This window comes from Archocentrus centrarchus, unplaced genomic scaffold (assembly GCF_007364275.1).
Source record: "Archocentrus centrarchus isolate MPI-CPG fArcCen1 unplaced genomic scaffold, fArcCen1 scaffold_104_ctg1, whole genome shotgun sequence".
Classification (NCBI taxonomy): Eukaryota; Metazoa; Chordata; class Actinopteri; order Cichliformes; family Cichlidae; genus Archocentrus; species Archocentrus centrarchus.
This window is the reverse complement of record NW_022060149.1, coordinates 180,506-205,888: the sequence shown is the minus strand read 5'-3', so window position 1 is coordinate 205,888 and position 25,383 is coordinate 180,506. Positions and strand designations below refer to the sequence as shown.

The 25,383-nt window shown below is 43.2% G+C and overlaps 3 gene segments (V, D, J or C); 1 reads left to right on the top strand and 2 right to left on the bottom strand.

Moving 5' to 3' along the window:
- Positions 1–4,584: 4,584 nt before the first annotated feature.
- LOC115775321 (Ig kappa-b4 chain C region-like) lies at positions 4,585–5,791 on the bottom strand. The segment is given in 2 exon segments: positions 4,585–5,042; positions 5,753–5,791. A coding segment is annotated over 1 exon segment (255 nt).
- Positions 5,792–7,568: 1,777 nt separating this feature from the next.
- Positions 7,569–8,178, top strand: LOC115775322 (Ig kappa chain V region 3368-like). The segment is given in 2 exon segments: positions 7,569–7,654; positions 7,871–8,178. Coding segments are annotated over 2 exon segments (360 nt in total).
- Positions 8,179–20,283: 12,105 nt separating this feature from the next.
- LOC115775318 (Ig kappa-b4 chain C region-like) lies at positions 20,284–20,865 on the bottom strand. The segment is given in 1 exon segment: positions 20,284–20,865. A coding segment is annotated over 1 exon segment (258 nt).
- Positions 20,866–25,383: the final 4,518 nt, after the last annotated feature.

Sequence of the window (25,383 nt, the reverse complement as noted above, 5' to 3'; positions counted from 1 at the left end):
CCACCATTTTATTTTGTTGCTCCAGGTGGAGTGAAACGACCACTGAGTTTTAGGTCACTACGATCTCCAGCCACGATTCAGGCCTGCAACATTTATTTTCTTTTATATTGTTTTGCCGGCATAGTGTTAAAGGATAAGGATGATTTGAAATTTAAGTTGAATAACAGAAGGCACTTTAATTTTGTATTTCTCTTTTATTTTCATTGAACTATTAGTAAATTGACTCTTTTAATTTCAAATACTGTTGTGTTTATTGTGTTTATAGTAAAGCTCATTCTCTTTAAGGTTTCAAGGTGGTAGTAGTAAATGTACATTCTCTGTTGCTAATCCTATTGTGTGTTAGTGTATGTTAGTTTCTGGGGGTAATTTGTGTTGAATAATCTTTAATTGTTAACAGTTACAGTAGATAGAGAAAAGAACCTAGGGCCCCATCTACATCATTATTTACATATATGGTAGACGGGCTACACACACCATCACAGCCTCTAAAACCATAAAGCACTCTTATAAAATCTCTTGTAGCCACCATGTTCTGGTTATATGGCCTCCAACTTGATGGTGCTGACCTCCTGTACAGAAGGGACACAAACGATTGTCACTTGTGAGAAGCCGATACTCACAAGTTGGTCAGAGGTGTTAACTCTGCCCGCTGCTGTATTGTTGCTCTAATGTTGAGCATCTCCATCAGCACTCCAACAACAGGCCTTTCTTCCATGGCCTCCTCAGCAGCTCCTGGTCTAAAATGAATTGCATCTGATTTTCATTCTCCTCTCCCTGGTCTCCTCTTGGCTTTGCAGTTCCTGCTCAGCTGTTCTTCTTTTTCCATTAAACATGTTAGACTGAGGAGGTGTGGTTCGTTTTGTTGATTAGGGAAGATGTAGGTAGGACAATTACCTAGAAACAGTGAAAACAGGAATTTCCTAAATAAAATGTATGAACACAAAAACAAGTGAGACCAACTGAAAAATCACATGATCATTTCGTCTAAATTGAAGATACAATTACCTTTGCAGTTAGCTGTGTGAATGGTTTTAAATATGAGTTTTAAGTATGAGCAGTCAGCTGGCTAATGCTAATGCTTCTTATTAGCATGTTAACGTGAAGTTTTCTAAGCAGTTTCCTGTATTTAGTGTGAGGACTTAATGGCCAAAAAGTGACTGAGGCCTCAAAGTAAAAGGAGTGGCAGGAAGGAATGAAGAATTTCTGCTCATAATGCACAGTTTTTATGCGCCCATAGGCAGCCACTTTATTTCATTTCACTTTATTTAGATCATACATTAGTAGACATATGGTATATGTTTCTAGTGGTTACCACTTTTTAGCCTGGTACCAATGGAAAGATGGAAAACCTCCCAAATGTCTCATTTATTATGCTAGCAGCAGAGATTCAGGGATTCCAGCTCGTTTTACAGGCAGTGGATCAAACTCTGACTTCACTCTGACCATCAGTGGAGTCCAGGCTGAAGATGCAGCAGTTTATTACTGTCAGAGTGCTCACTATATCAGTCAGTATGTGTTCACACAGTGAAAAAAAAACCTCCCTCAGTCAGACTGAACAGAAAGTGAACTGACTGCTGCAGCTGGAAGCTACTGCAGAGACTGATACAGTTCACTGAGGACACACACACACACACACACACACACACACACACACACACACACACACACACACACACACACACACACACACACACACACCAGTTAGTTTAAGCATGCTCACACTTAGGTTTGTTTCATGAATAAACTCAAAGTTGGGTCCAGGCTAAAAATCGTTAATTAGTTAAATGACTTACAGACAGATATTTTCTTTCTACAGGAGACACGTTTGTCCAAAACACACTCACACACTCACCTCTCCACAGTTCCTCCACATGTTCTCAGCCTGCTACAAATCCAAGCAGAGTCGTAGTCAAATGGATTGACATAAAGATGAAGTTTAACATTTAGAACATTGATTTATAACATTTAATTTATCTGTTCAAACCATGAATTTATATATTGCTAGTATATATGGACCAAATGTTGATGACCCCTCCTGTTTTCATATCTTCTTCACTGTTTGATCACTCTGACAACACACTTATAATAGGAGGAGACTTCAGTCTGGTAATACAGGAGGGCAGCAGGGTGATGTGGTGGTTAGCAGTGTTTCCTAAAAATGAGAAGTTCTGGGTTCAATTCCACCTTGTGGAGTTATCATGTTCTCCCCATGTTTTTGTTGGTGTTCTCCAATTTCCTCCCACAGTCCAAAGATGTGTAGTTAGTGGGGTTAGGTTAATTGATGATTCTAAATTGCCCATTTATGTCACTATGAGTCTGACTGGTTGTCTGTGTCTCTGTGTTAGCCCTGCGACAGGCTGGTGACCCATACAGGGTGCACCCTGCACCTTGGTCTATGACAGCTGCTCCCCTGCAACCCTGAAAAGGATAGGCAGAAGACAACAGATGGATGATGGGAGATGTAATGCATCATTACTTAAAAAGCAAGATTTCATTTATTATTTCAAAAATGAGTAGGTAACATATTCAGAAAGTAATGATCCACCAGGAATATTGCCATGTGTTCTTTGGGAAGCAGGAAAGGCAGTAATGTGGGGAGATTAGAGGTCATCCAGGCCTTTATGTCTTTAAGACATTCCTGCAGTTTAACTATGTGTGTAATCTGGCTTCATGGATAGATAAAGCTGAGTATCATCTGCATAACAATGAAAATGTATGCAATTCTTTCTAATAATACTGCCTAAGGGAAGCATGTAAAATGTAAATAAAATTTATTCTAGCACAGAACCCTGTGGAACTCCATGATTAATTTTACTGTGTGAAGAAGACTCCCCACTTACAAATTAGGATCTATTAGATAAATATGATTCAATCCACTGCAGTGCAGTACCTTGAATACCTACAGCGTGCTCTAATCTCTGTAATAACATGTTATGTCCAACAGTATTAAAGCTGCACTGAGGTCTAACAGGACAAGCACAGAGAGGTTGGAGATTGGCCTATAATTGGCTAAGACAGCTCGGACAAGTGATGGCTTTTTAAGTATTGGTTTAATTACTGCCTCCTTAAACCCTGTGGAACATAGTCAACTATTAAAGACAGATTGATCATATTTAAGGTTGAAGCATCAATTAATAGAAGGACTTCTTTGAGCACTCTTGTAGGAATGGAGTCTAATGGACACACTGATGGTTTGGAGGAAGTAACTATTGAAGTTACCTCTGAAAGATCAATCAGAGAGAAAGAGTCTAAATAAACAGCAGCAGTACTGAGAGTAGTTGTACACCATGATTCATCTGTGAGAAAATCTTTTCTTGAATGATTAAAATTTTATTTGTTAAGAAATTCATGAAGACATTAAAATTTAAAGGAATACATAGAAAAACGGAGGGTATAAATACACACACTAGGTAATCAGGGCAAGAGGAAGGGCACAACAGGTGAAACTAACAACACAAGGGAAGCAAAACTAAACACAAAGTACAGGGAACATGAGACTGTCAAAATAAAACAGGAAGTTACCTAACAAGGTACATGCAGACTTAACAACATGGACGACTGGCAGACAAGAAACTAAACAGGGACCAAGGCACACGGGACAGAGACACAAACTAGACACAACACTGGGAATAAAACTCAGTATGAAAACAGGAAGTCAGGGACATGACAAAAGGGCAAAACAGACACAAGAACACAGACTCAGGGGAGACAGGGACAAAGGGAACTAGGAAATCAAAAGATAACAATAATGAATAACAAGACAGGAACTGAGATGAAAAACTGAACATAACTCAGTGAAAACAAAACCTAAACACAAAACAGTGTGCACATGGCCCGGGACCATGACAAACAGAGCTCTGACTCTTTGTCAGCCTGGCTACAGAGCTGAAAAAAAACCTGGGGTTGTTCTTGTTTTCTTCAATCAGTGATCAATAGTAAGATGTCCCAGCTTTATGGAGGGCTTTCCAGGCTAAATGAGCATCTTCTAAATTAATAAGATGTCATTTCCTCTCCAGCTTACAGGTGATCTGCTTTAAGCTGTACGTTTGTGAGTTATAGCAGGGAGTCAGGCCCTTCTGATTTGAAGATTTCTTTTTCAGAGGATCCACAGAATCCAGAGTCGTACACAGTGAGGATGTAAAACTATTGATGAGATGTGGATATATATAAAAGACCGTACAGAGAAATGCTCGGCTTTTTGTTTGAGTTCACTATTAGAAAATAAAACTTAGGGTTTCATTGTGGTTCATGTACTTTATAAATTAACTGACTTTAAATACCAGATCCAGTCTAAATGAAAACAAATTAATTCCATTAAAATAAAGTTATAAATGTATTTATTGTGGATAAAATGTCAATTTGTTCCAGTTTGGGGGAAATTATGGAAAAAATTTTAATCTAAAAGGAAACTTTGAGACGATGATGTATATGCTGTATAACACTTAAAACTCTGCTCAGTTTTTCATCTAAGTTTCATTTAGAATTCATGATTTAATAAAATCATTTATTAAACTGCAGCTGTAATGAGAACATCTGAACTCATCAACTACATTTCTTTTGTTGTAATTAAACAGAACAAAGTGCTTGATTTGAAAAAGAAACCTTTATTGTCTTAAAGCATGAACAATATCAGCGACAGTGGAGCTGAATAATGAGACAGAGAAACACAGAGTACAGAGTAAACCAGGATCAGAGGCCCAGTGGGTCAGGTCAGGACTGGGAACACTGGTCTCTCCTCAGTGATGCTGAGACTGGAGTCTGGGAGCCCTGGGTGGCCTCACAGGTCACAGAGCCCACCTTCTCCCACTGCTCTGCAGGGAGCCTCAGGGTGCTGCTCCAGCTGTAGTGGGCATCATTCTGCAGCACCCCAGGGCTCCTGCTCTCCTCCCAGCTGATGCTGCTGCTTCCATCCACCTTCCAGGACAGACTCCAGCCTGAGGGGTAGCCCTTGTTAGCCAGACACATGACCGTAGCCTTCCCCTGCTGCAGCTCCTCCTCACTGGAGGTGGCCAGCACCGTCAGGGTGGGGGGGACTCGACCCACTGCAGAGAGAAAGAATTTAGAGAAACTGGGAGTTTGAATGAATCTGCTCTCCAGATGTTTCACTTCCCTCTCTGAGCTCAGTAACCATGACAACAGACAGGCATCACTGCTCAACCGCAGCAACAGACGAGTTTCAGGACTAAAGATAAAAATGTTAAAGAGACATTTTGTTCTTTTCATGCATTCATTTAATCTGCAAACGACTGATTCTTACTTTAAGAGAGAAAAATATTTTTTTAGTGATGAAACTTTTTCTGTTTATCAGGTCGTCTTTCTGACGCGTCTGTTTGTTTCATTCATTCTTAGTTTTAAATCTGGAAACATTAAAAATGATGGAAACTGTAGATTCATGTCAGTTTTCAGTCAATAGGAGTGATTTATGTTTGAAACATTAACGACTCAGTTACATATTCAGACATTCATGTTTGACACAAAATCTAAATGAAAATTAATTTGAACAGAAGTTAAAAATATTTTCAGAGACAAAAACTTTAATCTAAATGAAATTTGAGACTTAAAAAAGTTCAAGTTTGTTTTTCAGAGACGAAATGCTGCCAAAGACTTCAGTCTCTCTGACACACAACATAACCTACTCAGGAACCACTGCAACTATATTAAATAAGAAATTTCACAAAATATAATGTCTAATATTAAACAATATTAGAAATAAAAGAGAATTTGGACATCTAAATGAGTCAAATGTACTTACAGTTAACATCCAGTCTGGTTCCTCCACCAAACGTGTACCACAGTGATACAAACTCACTGAGCCGCCGTACAAAAACCTCTGACTGCACAGAGACACGGCTCTCTGACTCTGAGACAAACAAACTGCTCAAAATGTCAAACTGACAAAATGTGACTGAACTGATCACAAAGTTCAGAAGTAAGTGTTTCACTCTTAATTATTAAATGTGTCAAAAGCATTTATTTATTTATTTATTTTTTTTTTTTTTTTTTTTTTATTAGCCTGTCATGTCTGGCATCTTTCACAATCGGAATGATGATCCGAATGCACTGATGTACCAAACATATTTGCTTTGACAAGAACAGCTCTATATGTTTCCTATAGGCTCTTCTTGTTAATGTTTGCAATTTTATTTTTATTTATTTATCTTTTTATTTAGTTATTCATGCCAAGTCTGACAGGCAACAAGGAAGGGGCAAGAACAAGAGGTGGGGGGGAGAAAAGGGGGGGGGGGGGGGGAGAAAAGGAAGAAAGGAGATAGAAAAAAAATAAAAAAAAAATAAAAAAAAAAAAAGGGGTTGATATACTCACACACACACACACACACACACACATCCATACACACACCCATATGCACCTACATATACACACACACACAAACACACACACACAAGTTTATTGTTTGTAGTAATGTGTGTGTATGCGCCTTTGTCATGCAATGTATTCGATAATGAGGGCGAGAAACTGCAACCATGCCCCCCGCGATCCAGAGGTAGATAGGGAAGGACCCAGGGGACCCAGGCCATCCACAGCACAGGAGCTCAGAAGACTTGGGGCCACACATCCCGATGGCAACCGCGTACACTCCCCAGAAGAGGAAGGAGGGAGGCTACAGACGGAACCCCCACAATCCAGGGGCTAGAGTCCAGAGAGCCAGAGACGACGGGCAGCCCACCCCCCCCGGCAGGCCGGCACCCCCAGCACGAGCCAGGCATGCGGCCCCCGAGGCCCCAAGCGCCCGAGAGCAGCCCGACACCCGGCAGAGCCCCCCCACGCGCCAAAGAGGCCCAAGCCACCCCCAGGTCACGGCCGCCAAGGGAGCAGGCCAAAAACCATGCCGAGACATCCGGCCACACATCCCGGGACCCACGGGCACCCACACCCCAAGGGCGGCAGTGACGACCAGTGGGGAGCAGCGTGGAGCGGTAGGGAGGGGTAACTCCCACCCTCCGTGTCCCACCGGTGCCAAGGCTTGGCAAGCCACCAACCCAGGCCCAGCTGTCCACACACACACACTCTCACAAGCACGCACGTACACACACACACACACGTACCAGTCATTCCCTCATGTACACACACGCACATACACACGCACGCACATTCGCATCAAAAGCATTTAAAATAAAGAGAAAATGAAGAAGCTGGAAGAAAATAACTTTTGTTGTTCTTTCAGAAACTGAAAAAATTTACAAACACGTTAAAACAGCATTGCAACAGTAACACTGATTCATCTGCACTGGAAATAAAATCATTTCTAAAACAGCTGAAATATTGAAATGGAAATTTTTCAAAGTGACCAAGGCTTAAGAGACACAGAAAGAAAAATGAGCACATCCAACACAGAGCCCTTCAAACTAATTAGAAATCTCACAAATTGTTCTAATGAATCAGTTCATCAATAATCAAATACACTGATTGATCCATTGATAATCAGTAGTTTGGTCAAGCACTGAGGGAGAAACAGCTGCAGCTGACTGACTCTGTGTGTTTGCATATGTGTCCTGCCTCTCTGCTCCCAGCTGTTAAGAGGCCAGTGTTGATCAGAGGCTGTCCAGGCCTTTCACAGCCACTCACACAGCAGCAGCAGCACAATGATGATGTCACTGACTCTCCTGCTGGCCACCCTGGGGCTCCTTGTTCAGGGTGAGACTCTCTGAGAGAAAACTTTGCTTCAGGATGCAGCCAGGTTCACCACAATGATGTTCTGCTCTGATGGAGAAACACTGAAACCAGCAGCATTGACCTTCTTCCATCTGTTCTCCATGTTAAAGAAATGATCCTCTTCTCTTTGGATGTTGATCATCTTTCTCCAAGCTGGATTGGTCTCAATAACTCTTCTCCTCTTTCTCATGTTTCCAGGTTCATCAGGAGAAATCATCCTGACTCAGACTCCTGAAGCTCAGTCTGTTGTTCCAGGACAGACTGTCTCTATCAGGTGTAAAGCCAGTTCAGGTGTTAGCAATGACTTGCAGTGGTATCTTCAGAAAGCTGGAGAAGCTCCTAAACTCCTGATTTATAATGCTAACAGCCGTCAGTCTGGAGTTTCTGGTCGTTTCAGTGGGAGTCAGTCTGGGACTGACTTCACTTTGACCATCAGTGGAGTTCATGCTGAAGATGCAGGAGTTTATTACTGTCAGCAGGATTACAACACTCCGTTCACACAGTGATACAACGCTGTACAAAAACCTCCCTCAGAAGAAGAGGAACTGATCAGCAGCTGCACACAAAGCTTGACTGAGAATTAAATGTCTCTAAATACAATCAGGAAATATTATTTTAATGTATATGGATTTTTTTTTCAAAATAAGAAACATTTAAAATGACTGTAGAAGAGGATCAGCTGTTACCAAAATACAAGACAAAATATTTTCAATATTTTTAAATTATTAGAATTAAATTTATTGGATTTACATTGAATTCAATTTACAGTTTAGTTTTCTTAAGTCCACAGCACACACAATGACTTTGTGTTTATTAAAAAGTTTCTATTATATTTTTTTATTAACAGTGCATTTCAAAACACCCAGGTCATGTGACCATGGCTAAATGAGAGTTTGTTGCTTCATCCCTGCTGTTTCTACAGAGGAGGAACAATCTCTCCACAAGCTCCATCCAGGGGCTGAGGTGGTGTTTGAATGGAGACACACATTTATCACTGAGATGTGCCACAAACACCAAAAAACCCCACAACATTAAAATGCTGAGAAACTGGAGCTTAAGAAGATTTTTGTTTAAATCATTTTGACTGTCAAATGAAACAAACATGACTTCCATATTTTTGTCTTTTGCACATATTCAAGATTTATGAAGTTTATTGAACAATTTGTCTCAAATTCTTGGACTGATCATCGCTTCATACAACATGACTGTTTTATATGGTGAAAACTCTACACAACAATCACCCCTGACAAATGTACAAACATATTAGTGTTTTAATCAGTCTTCAAAAGACGACAGTTTCACATCATTTTAGTGGAAGTGGATCTGGGACTGACTTCACTCTGAGCATCAGTGGAGTTCAGACTGAAGATGCAGCAGTTTGTTACTGTCAGCAGTGTAACAGCTACACACTCACACAATGATACAACATCAGACAAAAGCCTCACACAGCAGGAGAGGAACACAAACAATCTGAATCAAACTTAAACTCTTTTTTATGTGTGTTTAGACATCAGTTTCTGCCAGCCTCCTCGATGTATCAGGAAAACATCAAGAAAAAGGTTTTGGACGTGAAAGACTTTCTTTTCCTCTCCCACAAACAGCCAAAAAATGAAATTAATATGAGCTGTTTCAATATTTTGAACAGTAAAAACTTACTTACAACATCCAGTCTGGTTCCTCCACCAAACGTGTACCACAGTGATACAAACTCACTGAGCCGCCGTACAAAAACCTCTGACTGCACAGAGACACGGCTCTCTGACTCTGAGACAAACAAACTCACCAAGTGATTTACTCCCTGACAGCTGATATGAAACATTTACACAACCTTTATTTTTATTTAGCCACATTGTCCATTTCACACTCAGCTACATAAAATGAAAAAACAGATTTATTCACCTGCATTATTGTGATTAACTGTCTGATCCAATTAATCAACCATGTGGCAAAAATTATTTAAATAACAAAGGAGAGAATTGGAATAAGACATTTTCTCACGAATAAACCCCCAAACTTCCTTTAAAATACTTGTATTGAATAACATGAGCTGAGTGATCCATTGATAATCAGTGTGATCAGATCATGGCCAAATCCCTATCAGACCATTTCCATAGAGAGCCACTTTGCATCAGCAGCACCATGCTCCAGTGCTCTGGGAGACTTTATAGTCCTGAGAGTTGAACACTGGGTGACTGACAGCTGTCCTTCATCACAACAGAAGCCACAGAAATCGTCCTCATCAAAAACATGACTTTGATCTGCGTCCTCATCTGGACTCTCCTCTGCTGCTGCTTCACAGGTAAAGTCCAGAGAATCAAACTCCTCTCCTCTATCAACATCTGTCCCTCTGAAATGAAGCTGACAAAACCATCAAGCTGCTTTATGTTTGTGTCTCTGTATCCTCAGAGTCCAGAGGACAATACACAGTGACTCAGCCTGGAGCAGTGAGCTCTGCTGTGGGAGGATCTGTGAACATCAACTGTAGGACCAGTCAGAATGTTCATAGCAACAACAATATTTTCTGGTACCAACAGAAAGATGGAGGAGTTCCTAAACTTTTAATAAAGTATGTTAATCAACGATTATCAGGGATTCCAGCTCGTTTTACAGGCAGTGGATCAAACTCTGACTTCACTCTGACCATCAGTGGAGTCCAGGCTGAAGATGCAGCAGTTTATTACTGTCAGAGTTTTCACTATCCTAACAGTCAGTATGTGTTCACACAGTGAAAAACAGTCGTACAAAAACCTCCCTCAGTCAGACTGAACAGAAAGGGAACTGACTGCTGCAGCTGGAAGCTACTGCAGAGACTGATACAGTTCACTGAGGACACACACACACACACACACACACACACACACATGCACGAATGAACCTGTATCAAGACTAGTTCATTACTTAAAAAAATACTGACTGTCAGAGATCATGATCCTCCTAATTTTTTGCTTTTTATTGATTTACTAAAAAACTAAGATGAGCAACATGACATTGGATGAGAAAATGCTTAATCATGACCTTTGACCTCAGGTTTACAGTGGATAATCTTTACTCAGGTGAAGAGCAAAGACATTCATTCATGAGTTTGAGCAAAATGCTGTAAGTAACACATTTTGTTCAAAGGTAAATGAAACACTTGAAGGTAATGGAACAATCTGTGTTTCTGAGCTGCTCGGTTTACATTGTATTACAGTATTTCTGAACTGCTGTCTCACATTTCCTGACACAAATCCAAAAACTCAAAGCTAATTTCCAAAATCCCAGACTTTCCTGTCAAAATCAAACCATCACTGCAAAAAGCAGTGATCTGTGTGCAAAACCAACCACTGTGGGGAGATCAAACACACAGCAAGTAAAAAACCTATTCACAAAGACCATCTGTTACACACTACATCAAATAATTTAAGACGCAGCATCCAGGACATGTAGTCAGCAGAAAATGTTTATTTCAAGTGTGTACAGTGAAACAGTGCCATAGTCAGAGTGACATGACAGTGCTGAATGTAGATAAACAAACGAAACGTAAATAATAAATAAATTAAATTAAATAATAATATGTGCCGAATCCAGTCTTAACAGGACTCTACAGTAACATCGTCACATGCATGTTCCATTGCCTCCAGTATATTCTCCCTGGTGTAGGGCTGTCGGTCAAACACCTTCCACCTCCACGCAGAGAAAAACTCCTCTATTGGACTGAGGAAGGGGCTGTAAGGTGGATGGAACATGTTCATGTAGTGCTGGTTGTTTGTGAACCCCTCAGCACGGTGAAATTTCAGTGTCCCAAACTATGACGTATACAGGAGGCACTGCTTGCTGATCCAGCTGTTCACATGCAGCCATGTGATCCTGTAGACCACCCAGGAATGTGAGGAGATGTCTGGTGTTGTATGGCTCCAGGTTAGCATGATGGTGGAGGACCCCACAGTTACCAATGGCTGCACAGAGGGTGACAGTGCCACCCCGCTGACCAGGGACTTCCACATGAGGCGTGAAAAGGGCGCTCCTGCCACCCGAATGTGGTCGTTGTTCAATTCTGGGAAAGTCAGAGTACACTTGGACATTACACTGTAATGAACGTCACTGTGTTGGAACTGTTTTTGTGTTGTTGCCTCTCCGAGCCTGTGGGGGGCGCAGGTTTTCACAATGCGCTATGTTAGGCTGATTTGTAAATAGAAGAAGTGAACGGAAGTAGTTTTCTCAGGAGGTAGAGAAAGCATGGTGCATCTCTGACAATCCAAAGCCATCCGCTCCTTCATATCCCTTTGAGTGGCAATATGAGTAAGTTTCAAGGTTGTATGTGTTTGTAAGATATTATGCGTGTGATTATTCAAATAAGTTTGAGATGTTTGATATGCTATATGTGTCAATCTAGTGAATCCAATCTGAGTTCATGCAGTGCGACCGCTAAATTGGAATGAACCCTTTAATGTGCCTTAGATATCAAAGGAGATGTTAATTTGATTTAAGTGATCATATTATAATTGTATACTGAGTACTTTTTCTGTATTTTGTATTGTTTCAGTTTCACACTTTTTTACATTAAATCCTGTCCAACTACAACACGCGCCTGTTCCTTGGAGGAAGTGATGTAAGAGAGAGTTTAGCTGGCTGTGAATCTCAATATAGGACACGGGGTCACATTGAGTGCAACAGTACAGTGAAATCATAGCACTCGACAAGGGTCCACGAGCGGCAGTCGACTTGACCATGGAGAAGTCAGACGCTGAACAGCAAGGCAACGAGGAAACAAGGTCCACTCACTCAGTAGCATCTGCAAAGTCTTCGGGGAAACTTACCGTTAGGTCATCAGCAGGATGTTCAAGTAAGTCATCAGCCTCAACCCGAGCTAGTATGGAGGCAGCTCGGGCACAAGCAGAAGCGCAAGCAGCAAAAGCCAGATTAGCCTACGCGCAAAAGGAAATGAGCATCAAGATAGAAAAGGCCCGTTTAGAAGCGTCTCTTGACGTACTCAATCTCCAAAAGGAAGCTGATGCAGCCGTGGCTAAAGCAGGGGTGATGGAGGCAGCAGCAGCTCAATTTGGCATAGCGGAACCAAAGGAAGACTTGACATTTTTGGCTCAACAAACAACCCCAGAGGAAAAAGTGAGTGAGTACGTGAATAAGCACAATTATACTGACCTGGCTCAAGACAATAGAGATACATTTCAGCATGATGACAGCAATTATCGAAATGAACAATGCGAACAACCAGTAGTGTACACACCTCGCAGTCCCAAACAGGAACTGATGCAATACCCGTTTATGCCACAACGGGGACTAAGCCCACACAATAATGCTGACAGCACAACGAGTGACCTAGCCAGATTTCTAGCTAAGAGCCAGCTAGTAACTGGAGGACTGTCGGAATTTGATGATAAGCCAGAGAGTTACCTTAGCTGGAAAGCCACATTTCAGAGCACCATCAAGGACCTTGGTCTTACAGCCAGTGAAGAAATGAATCTACTCATAAAGTGGTTGGGACCTGAGTCTTCTGAACATGCCAAGAGACTGAAAGCAGTTAACATAAAGCATCCACCTGCCGGTTTGAACATGATATGGTCAAGACTAGAAGAATGTTATGGCTCACCAGAGGCAATAGAAAACTCCCTGTTTGCTGGGATACAAAGTTTTCCAAAGCTCTCCAGTAAAGAACCACACAAGCTTCGTGATCTGTCAGATCTGCTGTGTGAACTCCAAGCGGCGAAACTAGATGGATATTTACCAGGGTTAAGTTACCTTGACACAGCCAGGGGAGTAGGACCAATAGTGGAGAAGCTGCCCTTTCATCTCCAAGAAAAATGGACAATGGTGGGTTCAAAGTTTAAAGAAGACCACCATGTTAGCTTCCCACCCTTCTCAGTCTTTGTGGAATTTGTGAAAGGTCAAGCCAAAGCAAGGAATGAGCCAAGCTTCGCCACAACTTTCAACACAATGACTCTCTCGCATGCCAATCACACATCCAGCTACAAAAAAGGGAAATCAACAGGTAACTACAACCAAAAGCTATCAGTCACAGTGCACAAGACAGACGTAGCATCAGAGGGATGCAGGACCAAAGAAGCAGGTGAAGACATTAAAAGACAGTGTCCTATACATCACAAACCCCACCCACTTAAAAGATGCAGGGGTTTCAGAACTATGCTGCTTGATCACAGGAAAAGGCTGCTCAAAGACAATAACATCTGCTATCGCTGCCTTGCTTCCACCAGCCACCGAGCCAAAGACTGTACAGTCACGATTAAGTGTGAAGAGTGTGACAGTGAGAAACACCTGGCAGCTCTTCACCCTGGCCCTGCTCCACAGATGTCCAAGCCTCCCTCATTCCATAGAGAGCATGGCGGGGAGCAAACAACTGCACAGGACTCAGATGTTACTGCCACATGTACAGAGGTATGTGGAAATGAGATTGCAGGGAAATCCTGTTCTAAGATCTGCTTGGTGCAAGTCTATCCCAAAGGTCAGCGAGACAACATCAAAAGAATGTATGCGATAATCGACGATCAAAGCAACCAGTCTCTTGCAAAGACAGAGTTTTTTGACATATTCGATATACAAAGCCCAACTGAACCATACACACTGAGAACCTGTAGTGGTATAGCACAAGTGACTGGTAGAAGAGCGTGTGACTACATAGTTGAGTCATTAGATGGAAAAATGAGCTTTTCTCTCCCCACTCTCATAGAGTGCAATGCCATCCCCAACAATAGAGAAGAGATACCCACTGTAGAAGCTGCTTTACACCACCGCCATTTGAAAGCAATAGCTGCTGAAATACCGCCTCTCGACCCAAGTGCAGATATACTGTTGCTAATAGGACGAAACCTTCTGAGAGTTCACAAGGTGAGGGAGCAAATTAACGGCAAACACAACGACCCATTTGCACAGAAGCTTGACCTGGGCTGGGTCATCATCGGGCAGGTGTGTCTTGGCAACGCTCACAAGCCAAGTGAAGTGAACGCTCTGAAAACACATGTATTGGACAATGGCCGCCCAAGCTATCTCACTCCCTGCAACAGTCGCTTCAGTGTGAAGGAGGACTTTAGTCTGAGCCGAGCCAAAACCATTTCCAATAAGTTGCTACCTGTTCACCCACACGAAAAGCTCACAGTTGAGAATTTAGGAGAGGCTGTGTTTTGTCGCACCAATAAAGATAATCAGCTCGCTCATTCCGTTGAAGACATGATCTTCCTGAAGAAGATGGAGGCATTCTTCAAAGACGACACTAACAGCTGGGTTGCACCACTCTCATTTCGAACCCCCAGACGCAAACTTCCTGACAACCGGTCCTATGCCTACCAGCGGCTCATGTCCCTGCGACGTATGCTTGACAAGAAACCAGAAATGAAAGCACACTTCGTTGAATTCATGCAGAAAATGCTCGACAACCAACATGCAGAACTTGCACCACCTCACAACAAAGACAAAGAGAACTGGTACCTCCCGATATTTGGTGTATACCATCCGCAAAAGCCAGGAAAGATACGTGTGGTGTTTGATTCGAGTGCGCGGTTTGATGGAGTGTCCCTCAACGACATACTGCTTTCTGGCCCGGACCTGAACAACACACTTTTGGGTGTGCTGCTTCGCTTCAGGAAAGAACCTGTTGCCATCACTGCTGACATCGAACAAATGTTCTACTGCTTTGTAGTCCAGGAAGATCACAGAGATTACCTTCGCTTCCTGTGGTATGAAGACAACGACCTCACCAAAGATGTAGTAGACTATCGAATGAGGGTGCACGTCTTTGGTAACAGTCCCTCCCCAGCAGTGGCGATCTATGGGCTGAGAATGGCAGCAAAGGAGGCAGAAAGCGAATACGGAACTGACGCCCGAAACTTCATAGAGAAAGACTTCTATGTGGACGATGCATTAAAGTCCTTCTCAACCGAAGCTGAGGCTATTGACATTTTACAGAGAGCTCAAAAAATGCTTGCCCTCTCAAATCTACGTCTCCACAAGATTGTTTCCAACAAAGTGGAAGTTGTGAATGCTTTCCCCCCTGAGGATAGGGCCAAAGATATCAAAGATCTCGATTTAACAACTGACGAGCTTCCAGTCCAACGCAGCTTAGGAGTGAGTTGGAACCCTGTATCGGACACATTTACATTTCATGTTCCACAGGAGCAGAAACCCTTCACTCGCCGTGGTGTACTCTCGACAGTAAACAGCTTGTTCGATCCTCTTGGCTTGCTTGCACCTGTAACCATCAAAGGCAGACTTCTTCTCAGACAGCTCTCCAGCAGCAACCTTGAGTGGGACAGCCCGTTGCCACAAGACATGTATGATGATTGGAGAAGATGGCACGATTCACTACAGAGTCTCACAACCCTACACATTCCTCGTACCTATGTAACGTTCTCCATCTCACAAGCCACCTTCATCGAGCTTTGTCTGTTCTCAGATGCCTCGGTGAAAGCCATCGCAGCAGTGGCCTACCTGAAGGTCACACATGAAGATGGGCACAACGAAGTTGGGTTTGTCATAGGTAAGGCCAAACTGGCTCCTGTGCCAGAGCTCACCATTCCCCGATTGGAGCTTTGCGCAGCAGTGCTTGCTGTGGAGATGTCGGAGGTTCTCAAGGAAGAACTGAAAATAAAGACTGACAGGACAACGTTTTACAGTGACAGTAAAGTGGTGTTGGGATACATTAACAATCAAAACAGAAGATTTCATGTATATGTAAACAATCGTGTACAGAGGATCAAGCTGTCTTCCCTACCAGACCAGTGGAGATATGTACCAACAGAGCACAATCCCGCTGATCATGGCTCCCGGTCTGTAGCAGCAGAGAAACTTGTTAGTACCTCGTGGTTGTACGGCCCAGCATTTCTTCTCAACCATGAGAGCATTTCCCTAGAAAAAGGTCCATTTGAACTTGTTGATCCAGAGTTAGATGTTGAAATTCGACAGAATGTGACTGTGCTTGTGACCACAACTGCTCCAGATGCCTTAGGTTCATCCCGCTTTGAAAGGTTTTCAAAATGGACTCCCCTCGTCAAAGCAGTGGCCTACCTCCATCACATCTCTCACAGTTTCAAGTCCAAAGATGGTGGTGGTTGTAGCGGCTGGCACCTTTGTAAGGCTAGTCTCACAGGTGAAGCTTTAACTCACGCAGAGCACACAATCATCAGGTGTGTCCAGCATGAAGTTTACGCAGAGGAAATAAAGTGTATCATGGCAAAACGAGACATACCACGTAACAGTTCCCTTCATAAACTTAATCCAATGATTGATCATGAAAACTTACTGCGTGTGGGAGGACGACTTGCAGAGTCCAACTTGCCAAGTCATGAAGCCAACCCTCTTCTGATACCAGGAAAGCATCACATTGCTACACTGTTCATTCGACATCACCATGAAGCCGTCCAGCACCAAGGGAGACACTTCACTGAGGGAGCGGTGAGAGCAAGTGGCTTATGGATAGTTGGTGCTAAGAGATCCATCAGCAGTGTAATACACAAATGTGTCACCTGCAGAAAGCTTCGAGGCAGAACAGAGCAACAAATTATGGCAGACTTGCCTGCTGAACGCTTACAGAGTAGTCCGCCATTTTCTTTTGTTGGCCTTGATGTATTTGGACCGTGGGATGTTACAACACGCCGCACTAAAGGTGGTCAAGCTAACAGCAAGAGATGGGCAGTCTTGTTCACTTGTATGTCTACAAGGGCCATTCATATTGAAGTGATTGAAACTTTGAGCTCATCCAGTTTTATCAATGCTCTTCGTAGATTTTTTGCAATCAGAGGCCCCGCTAAGCAGTTAAGATCAGACTGTGGCACCAATTTCATTGGTGCCTCCAAGGAACTGAAGCTGGATCCTCCCAAGTCTGGTGAGACGAGTGTGGAGGACTACTTACACAAACAGAGGTGTTCCTGGGTGTTCAATGCTCCCCCACTCATCTCACATGGGTGGCACCTGGGAGCGTATGATAGGCATCTCACGACGCATCCTAGACTCAATGCTCCTACAAGCAGGGAACCCTACTCTAACTCACGAGGTCCTGACAACATTAATGGCCGAGGTCACAGCTATTGTTAATGCGAGGCCCTTGGTACCTGTTTCTTCAGATCCAGAGGCCCCTTTGATCCTGACCCCCTTGACTCTACTCACCCAGAAGTTTGGTCCAATCCCAACTCCACCTGGGGACTTCACCATGGCCGACATGTATAAACATCAGTGGAAGAGAGTTCAAGCCCTTGCTGACACATTCTGGGCCAGATGGCAGAAAGAATACCTCAACATGCTCCAGAGTCGTCAGAAATGGCAGCGCAACAGACCAAACTTGAAGGAAGGGGATGTGATCCTTCTAAAAGACAAGCAACTAAAAAGAAATGAATGGCCTATGGGAGTCATTGTGAAGACCCTTCCAAGCAGAGATGGAGTTGTGAGGAAAGTGGAAGTGAAGGTTACGCATGACAAGACTACCAAGATCTTCTATAGACCTATTTCGGATTGTATCCTTCTTTTGTCTCTAAGAGATTAGTTCAATGTTTAAATAGATTATAGTGGCATTCTTACAATAATGCCAGGCGGGGAGTGTGTTGGAACTGTTTTTGTGTTGTTGCCTCTCCGAGCCTGTGGGGGGCGCAGGTTTTCACAATGCGCTATGTTAGGCTGATTTGTAAATAGAAGAAGTGAACGGAAGTAGTTTTCTCAGGAGGTAGAGAAAGCATGGTGCATCTCTGACAATCCAAAGCCATCCGCTCCTTCATATCCCTTTGAGTGGCAATATGAGTAAGTTTCAAGGTTGTATGTGTTTGTAAGATATTATGCGTGTGATTATTCAAATAAGTTTGAGATGTTTGATATGCTATATGTGTCAATCTAGTGAATCCAATCTGAGTTCATGCAGTGCGACCGCTAAATTGGAATGAACCCTTTAATGTGCCTTAGATATCAAAGGAGATGTTAATTTGATTTAAGTGATCATATTATAATTGTATACTGAGTACTTTTTCTGTATTTTGTATTGTTTCAGTTTCACACTTTTTTACATTAAATCCTGTCCAACTACAACACGCGCCTGTTCCTTGGAGGAAGTGATGTAAGAGAGAGTTTAGCTGGCTGTGAATCTCAATATAGGACACGGGGTCACATTGAGTGCAACAGTACAGTCACAGTACCTGCAGTGTGGCATACTGTGTGTCAAAGGTTGTACAGCATGAACAGTGAATGTCCTGATGATGCTGCCACAGAGAATCTGCTCAGATTGGGTTGGACCCTTTGTCCCGCTTCCCTCATTGTCATCCCGGGTACGAGGACATGGTTTCTTTGCTCAGTGGTCCTCGTCCTCTTTCTCCTCGTCTGCCACCTCTCACACGCGCTCTTCCTCCTCTGCCTCTCTGTATGTGTCTGTCCATTGTAGATGCACATGTGCCGCCTGCACACTAAACTGACTTTTGTCCTGCACAGTTGTTCTGCTCACATCATTTGACAAATGTGTGCTCAGTTGTGAGTTGCTGAGTGTAACAGCTGACAGCAGTGTTGGAGTTGTGTTTGCATTCTGCTGCCAGTGTTTAAGGTTTAGCAAAACACGTGTGAAGTGTGTTTAGTGACTGAGTGACTGAGACTGTGTTTGCTGTTACAGAAAAGAGAGCGATTGAGCTGCACCGAATGTGTCGAAGTGCCTGAACTGTGTTCACGGTTTGGCAAGAAGAGTGTGTGATTAGAGAAATGTGTTAAGGCCTCTGTGGATTTGATTTAGGGAGTGTGGTTTAGTGTTTTAGTGACTGAGAAATACTGTGATATCTTTAATTAAAACATTTTCAAGTATCACATTTTAAATATTTTTATTTTCATTTGTGTGTTTAAGCATGATCATAAAAAAGCCAGAACCAAACAATGTTCCTCAATTATTGTTAAACTCTTTATACTCTGTATATTTAACAGTTCAGTCCATCTTTGCAACATTACACGTCAGCATTGATAAATCTCTGAAACCATCACTTCCACTGTCAGGATCAGTTCTGTCCTCATTACTTGAGTCCAATCATCTTCTTGCCCTCCTTCTGCGAGCCAATCAGCTTCTGTTCTGTGTGCTTTAAATCTCAGCGCTCTTCTTTCATTCTGCCTTTCAAACTCTCATTGGTGCGACCCGCCTCCTCCCCATCTCCGCCTCCTCCCCATCTCCACCTCATCCTGGACAATCAGAGATCCTCATTCAAGTCTCCACCTGCTTCATCTCTGCCAACACCAGTGTCTAAACTCCAGCCTGCTGTGAGGCTCCATCACAGTTTAATCATTTATTGCCCAATAATTGATTAATCAGACTTTGATCAATCATCTTAAATGGTTTTAAATGATCTCTCCTTAAAGATAAGGATGACTCTCTGCTCTTTAATCTTTATTATATATTGATTCACATGGTCAGAATCAAATGCAGGTCAAAGGACTGCTTCAAGACTAGAAATTATGAAGAGATTAAAGTTAATCTGCCACTGACATGGCCTCAGCATCTATCAAATATATTAAATGTGGATATAAGAATGAATTCAACCATTTTACACAACATTACACTCAATGTGTTCTGCTGCCATTTTTCTTTTGGTCGGCTTAATAATTTTCTTACAAAATGTTTGATATTTGTTAAACTCAGCGAGTCAAAGAACATGTTTACTCAGTACATTTTTATTCTTTTGAAAAGTTCAAATATCAGTTTTACAGCAGACAATCACAAAAGGATCAAACTAGAGGAGATTGTTTTTAGCATTTTTTTATCCTTATGAGATGGAAAATATTATGATTTGATTTTTTTCTTTTAATGTGAGAAGAAAAAGAAAGAAAGAGACAGAGAGAGTTGGAGCACACAGAGAGCAGTAGCTGAAGAAAAGCAGGATCAGAGTCCCAGTGAGTCACATCAGGACTGGGAACACTGGTCTCTCCTCAGTGTCTCTGAGACCAGAGCCTGGGAGCCCTGGGTGGCCTCACAGGTCACAGAGCCCACCTTCCCCCACTGGTCTGCAGTGAGTGTCAGGGTGCTGCTCCAGCTGTAGCGGCCGTCATTGTGCAGCACTGCGGGAGTCCTGCTCTCCTCCCCTCTGATGCTGCCACTGCTGCCGTCCATCTTCCAGGACAGCCTCCAGTCTGAGGGGAAGCCCTTGTTGGCCAGACACATGAGCGTGGCCTTCCCCTGCTGCAGCTCCTCACTGGAGGGACCCAGCACCTTCAGGGCAGGGCGCACATCACCTAGGAGACACCAATCAGCTTAGAGCACAGGAACCACAACTTGATGTTCTCCTTGAAGAAGTTTCTGCCAGATGTTTTTCTGCTCCATCACTCACTCACTCACACATTGTTTCACTTCCTTTAAGAAAGCTCTCATGCACATCAGCACAGAGAGAATCATCACAGTTTGACCTGAAATATGTTCAAACTACTCTGGAAATAAAAGTATGAATCACACATGACTTTAAAATATTTCATGGAAACAAACAAACCTAATGTAGCTCACTAACACGTCTCACTTCCTGAAGATTTCAAATAGAATTAAAGCCGCAAGCGGCGATGAGCGGGCCCTCGCACCCGGCGCGCGTCGACCCCTGGCGCGCTCCAGCCAAGCCGCGCGTCGACCCGTGGCACGCTCCAGCCGAACCGCGCTCGGAGGTTCTCGCAGACGAGAGAGTAGCTGGCTCACCCGGCTGCTGACGGCTCAGCAGGCTAGCCGTACTTCGCGTCGATCGTCTCCCGCTCCCACTAGGTGGCGTCGGTGAGTGCCCACTAATTAATATGTCACAATGCTCTATGTAATGCCTGCAGCCATCAATGAAACTGTAATGACCATAGGATGATGAGTATCAGTGTCCTACTGATTTCCTGTTGCCACTAGGTGGCGTTATGAGTGTGAAACAAAGCTGATAGAGGGGTGTGTCCAGTCTCCCTTACCCTCCCATTAAGCCTGCGAAGTTTGAGGCAGATCGGACAATGTATGTCAGAGATGTAACAATTTGGTGCACTGTGGTATATGAGTAAAATCCCACATTTAGAGGGTTGCTACGGCAACAGCGTTCAATATTCTACAAAACCATGAATATCTTTTGATGGGCTACTTGTGTAGATGATCTGGAGCCATTTTGGTGTGACTGGATGAAAAGCTGTAGTAGAAGATGATTCAAATAGCAGGCCTGAAAAATGTGAGAAATGCTGCAAAAATGACACCTTAATTAGAACATGTCAGGCTTCCTGTTGGATTTCGGCTATCGGTCCAAGAGACTTTTTTGTACGTCTTAGGATGTTACTTCAGCATGCACGATTTCAGGTACACAGACCAAGCACTGCCCTGGGGCTGATGTTTAGAACCTATCTGGGCCTGAAATGGAAAAAAAGTCCAAATTCAGAGGGTTGCTACGGCAACACCGTTCAATATTCTACAAAACCATGAATATCTTTTGATGGGCTACTTGTGTGGATGATCTGGAGCCATTTTGGTCTCACTGGGTCAAATGCCGTAGGAGGAGTTGAGGCAAAAAGGCCTGAAAAAGGCGAAAAATGCTGCAAAAATGACACTTTAAAGTGAACGTGGCTGACCTCCTGTTGGGTTTCGGCTATCGGTCCAAGAGAGTTTTTTGTAGATGTTAGCATCTTACATCAGCAGGCACATTTCAGGTACATAGAGAAAGCACAGCCCAGGGGCTGATGTTTAGAATCTCTGTGAATTTGAAATTGAAAAAAGTCCAAATTCAGAGGGTTGCCATGGCAACACCGTTCAATATTCTACAAAACCATGAATAACTTTTGATGGGCTACTTGTGTAGATGATCTGGAGCCAATTTGGTGTCACTGGGTGAAATGCCCTAGGACAAGTTCGTTCAAATAGCAGGCGTGGAAATCGCAAAAATTGACACCTTCAATTGAAGATGGCCGACTTCCTGTAGGGTTTGGGGTATGGGTCCAAGAGACTTTTTTTTACGTCTTCGTATGTTACATGAGCCTCTACATTTTCATACATGTAGATAAAACGTAGCTCCGGGGCTACTCAAAAAACTTGCTATTTTAAGATATTCCGAGCTGCCACTAGGCGGCGCTCTAACGTTTATGGACTTTATGCATATGAGTGTGTTCAGGACAGGGTGCTTATCACACCACTGAAGTTTGAGCCAGATTGGGCAAGTTGGCTTTGAGTTACAGCCATTTTTGTGTTCATGGCGAATCATCGAACTTTGCCGTCCTATAAGGGTCACGCCCTTTTGTCAAAAACTCACAGTTTTGAAAACACAGTAAGTCCAAGTTCTTAAGGCTTTCCAGGTGAAATTTGAGATGGTTCTGCTAAACCACCTTGGAGCTGGACCTCCAAGTGTAAAATATGACATTTCCTGTTCCCACTAGGTGGCGCTGCAACTGATATTAAATATTGTCATATGTATGTGTTCAGGGGGGCACCCTCATCCTACTGGAGAAGTTTGATGCACATTGGATCATGTAGGTATGAATGAGAGGCAATCAAAATTTCATGGCGAATGATCAAAGTTCAAAGGGGCATAAGGACCCCTCCCCCTTGGCAAAAACTCACCATTTCGAGATTTAGATTCCCCTGGGGGTGTAGGTTAGACAAACCAAATATGAAGATGATAACGTCTAAAACCTCTGAGTTATTAGAAAAAGTGTGAGGGCTGCAAATCGGCAAATTTGCATAATTAATTCAAAATGGCGGACTTCCTGTTGGGTTTAGGGCATGGCTCCAAGAGGATTTTTTGTGCGCCTGGACATGATATACATGTGTATGAAGTTTCATTCATGTACGTGAAACACAGCGGTGGGGCTCCAGTTTAGGGGGCGCTAGCGAGCCATTTGGGCGCGCCCTTGCCCGAGCCCATTAAAATACTTAAATTTTCACCAGGTGTGACGCATGTGCAAAGTTTCATGAGTTTTTGAATATGATAAAGCCCCCAAAAAGCCAATTCATTTGCCTGAATAATAATAATAATTAAAGCCGCAAGCGGCGATGAGCGGGCCCTCGCACCCGGCGCGCGTCGACCCGTGGCGCGCTCCAGCCAAGCCGCGCGTCGACCCGTGGCACGCTCCAGCCGAGCCGCGCTCTGAGTTTCTCGCAGACGAGAGAGTAGTGGGCTCACCCGGCTGCTGACGGCTCAGCAGGCTAGCTGTACCTCCCGTCGTTCGTCTCCCGCTTCCACTAGGTGGCGTCGGTGAGTGCCCACTAATGAAAGTATCACAATGCTCTATGTAATGCCCGCAGCCATCAATGAAATTATAATGATCATAGGATAATGGTTATCAGTATTCTACTGATTTCATGTCACCACTAGGTGGCGTTATGAGTGTGAAACAAAGCTGATAGAGGGGTGTGTCCAGTCTCCCTTACCCTCCCATTAAGCCTGTGAAGTTTGAGGCACATCGGACAATGTATGTCAGAGATGTAACAATTTGGTGCACTGTGGTATATGAGTAAAATCCCACATTTAGAGGGTTGCTACGGCAACACCGTTCAATATTCTACAAAACCATGAATATCTTTTGATGGGCTACTTGTGTAGATGATCTGGAGCCATTTTGGTGTGACTGGATGAAAAGCTGTAGTAGAAGATGATTCAAATAGCAGGCCTGAAAATGTGAAAAATGCTGCAAAAATGACACCTTAATTAGAACATGTCAGGCTTCCTGTTGGATTTCGGCTATCGGTCCAAGAGACTTTTTTGTACGTGTTAGGATGTTACTTCAGCATGCACGATTTCAGGTACACAGACCAAGCACTGCCCTGGGGCTGATGTTTAGAACCTATCTGGGCCTGAAATGGAAAAAAAGTCCAAATTCAGAGGGTTGCTACGGCAACACCGTTCAATATTCTACAAAACCATGAATATCTTTTGATGGGCTACTTGTGTGGATGATCTGGAGCCATTTTGGTCTCACTGGGTCAAATGCCCTAGGAGGAGTTGAGGCAAAAAGGCCTGAAAAAGGCGAAAAATGCTGCAAAAATGACACTTTAAAGTAACGTGGCTGACTTCCTGTTGGGTTTGGGCTATCGGTCCAAGAGAGTTTTTTGTAGATGTTAGCATCTTACATCAGCAGGCACATTTTCAGGTACATAGAGAAAGCACAGCCCAGGGGCTGATGTTTAGAATCTCTGTGAATTTGAAATTGAAAAAAGTCCAAATTCAGAGGGTTGCCATGGCAACACCGTTCAATATTCTACAAAACCCTGAATAACTTTTGATGGGCTACTTGTGTAGATGATCTGGAGCCAATTTGGTGTCACTGGGTGAAATGCCCTAGGACAAGTTCGTTCAAATAGCAGGCGTGGAAATCGCAAAAATTGACACCTTCAATTGAAGATGGCCGACTTCCTGTAGGGTTTAGGGTATGGGTCCAAGAGACTTTTTTGTACGTCTTAGTATGTTACATGAGCATGTACATTTTCATACATGTAGATAAAACGTAGCTCCGGGGCTACTCAAAAAACTTGCTATTTTAAGATATTCCGAGCTGCCACTAGGCGGCGCTCTAACGTTTATGGACTTTATGCATATGAGTGTGTTCAGGGCAGCATGCTTATCACACCACTGAAGTTTGAGCCAGATTGGGCAAGTTGGCTTTGAGTTACAGCCATTTTTGTGTTCATGGCGAATCATCGAACTTTGCCGTCCCATAAGGGTCACGCCCTTTTGCCAAAACTCACAGTTTTGAAAACACAGTAAGTCCAACTTCTTAAGGCTTTCCAGGTGAAATTTGAGATGGTTCTGGAAACCCCTTGGAGCTGG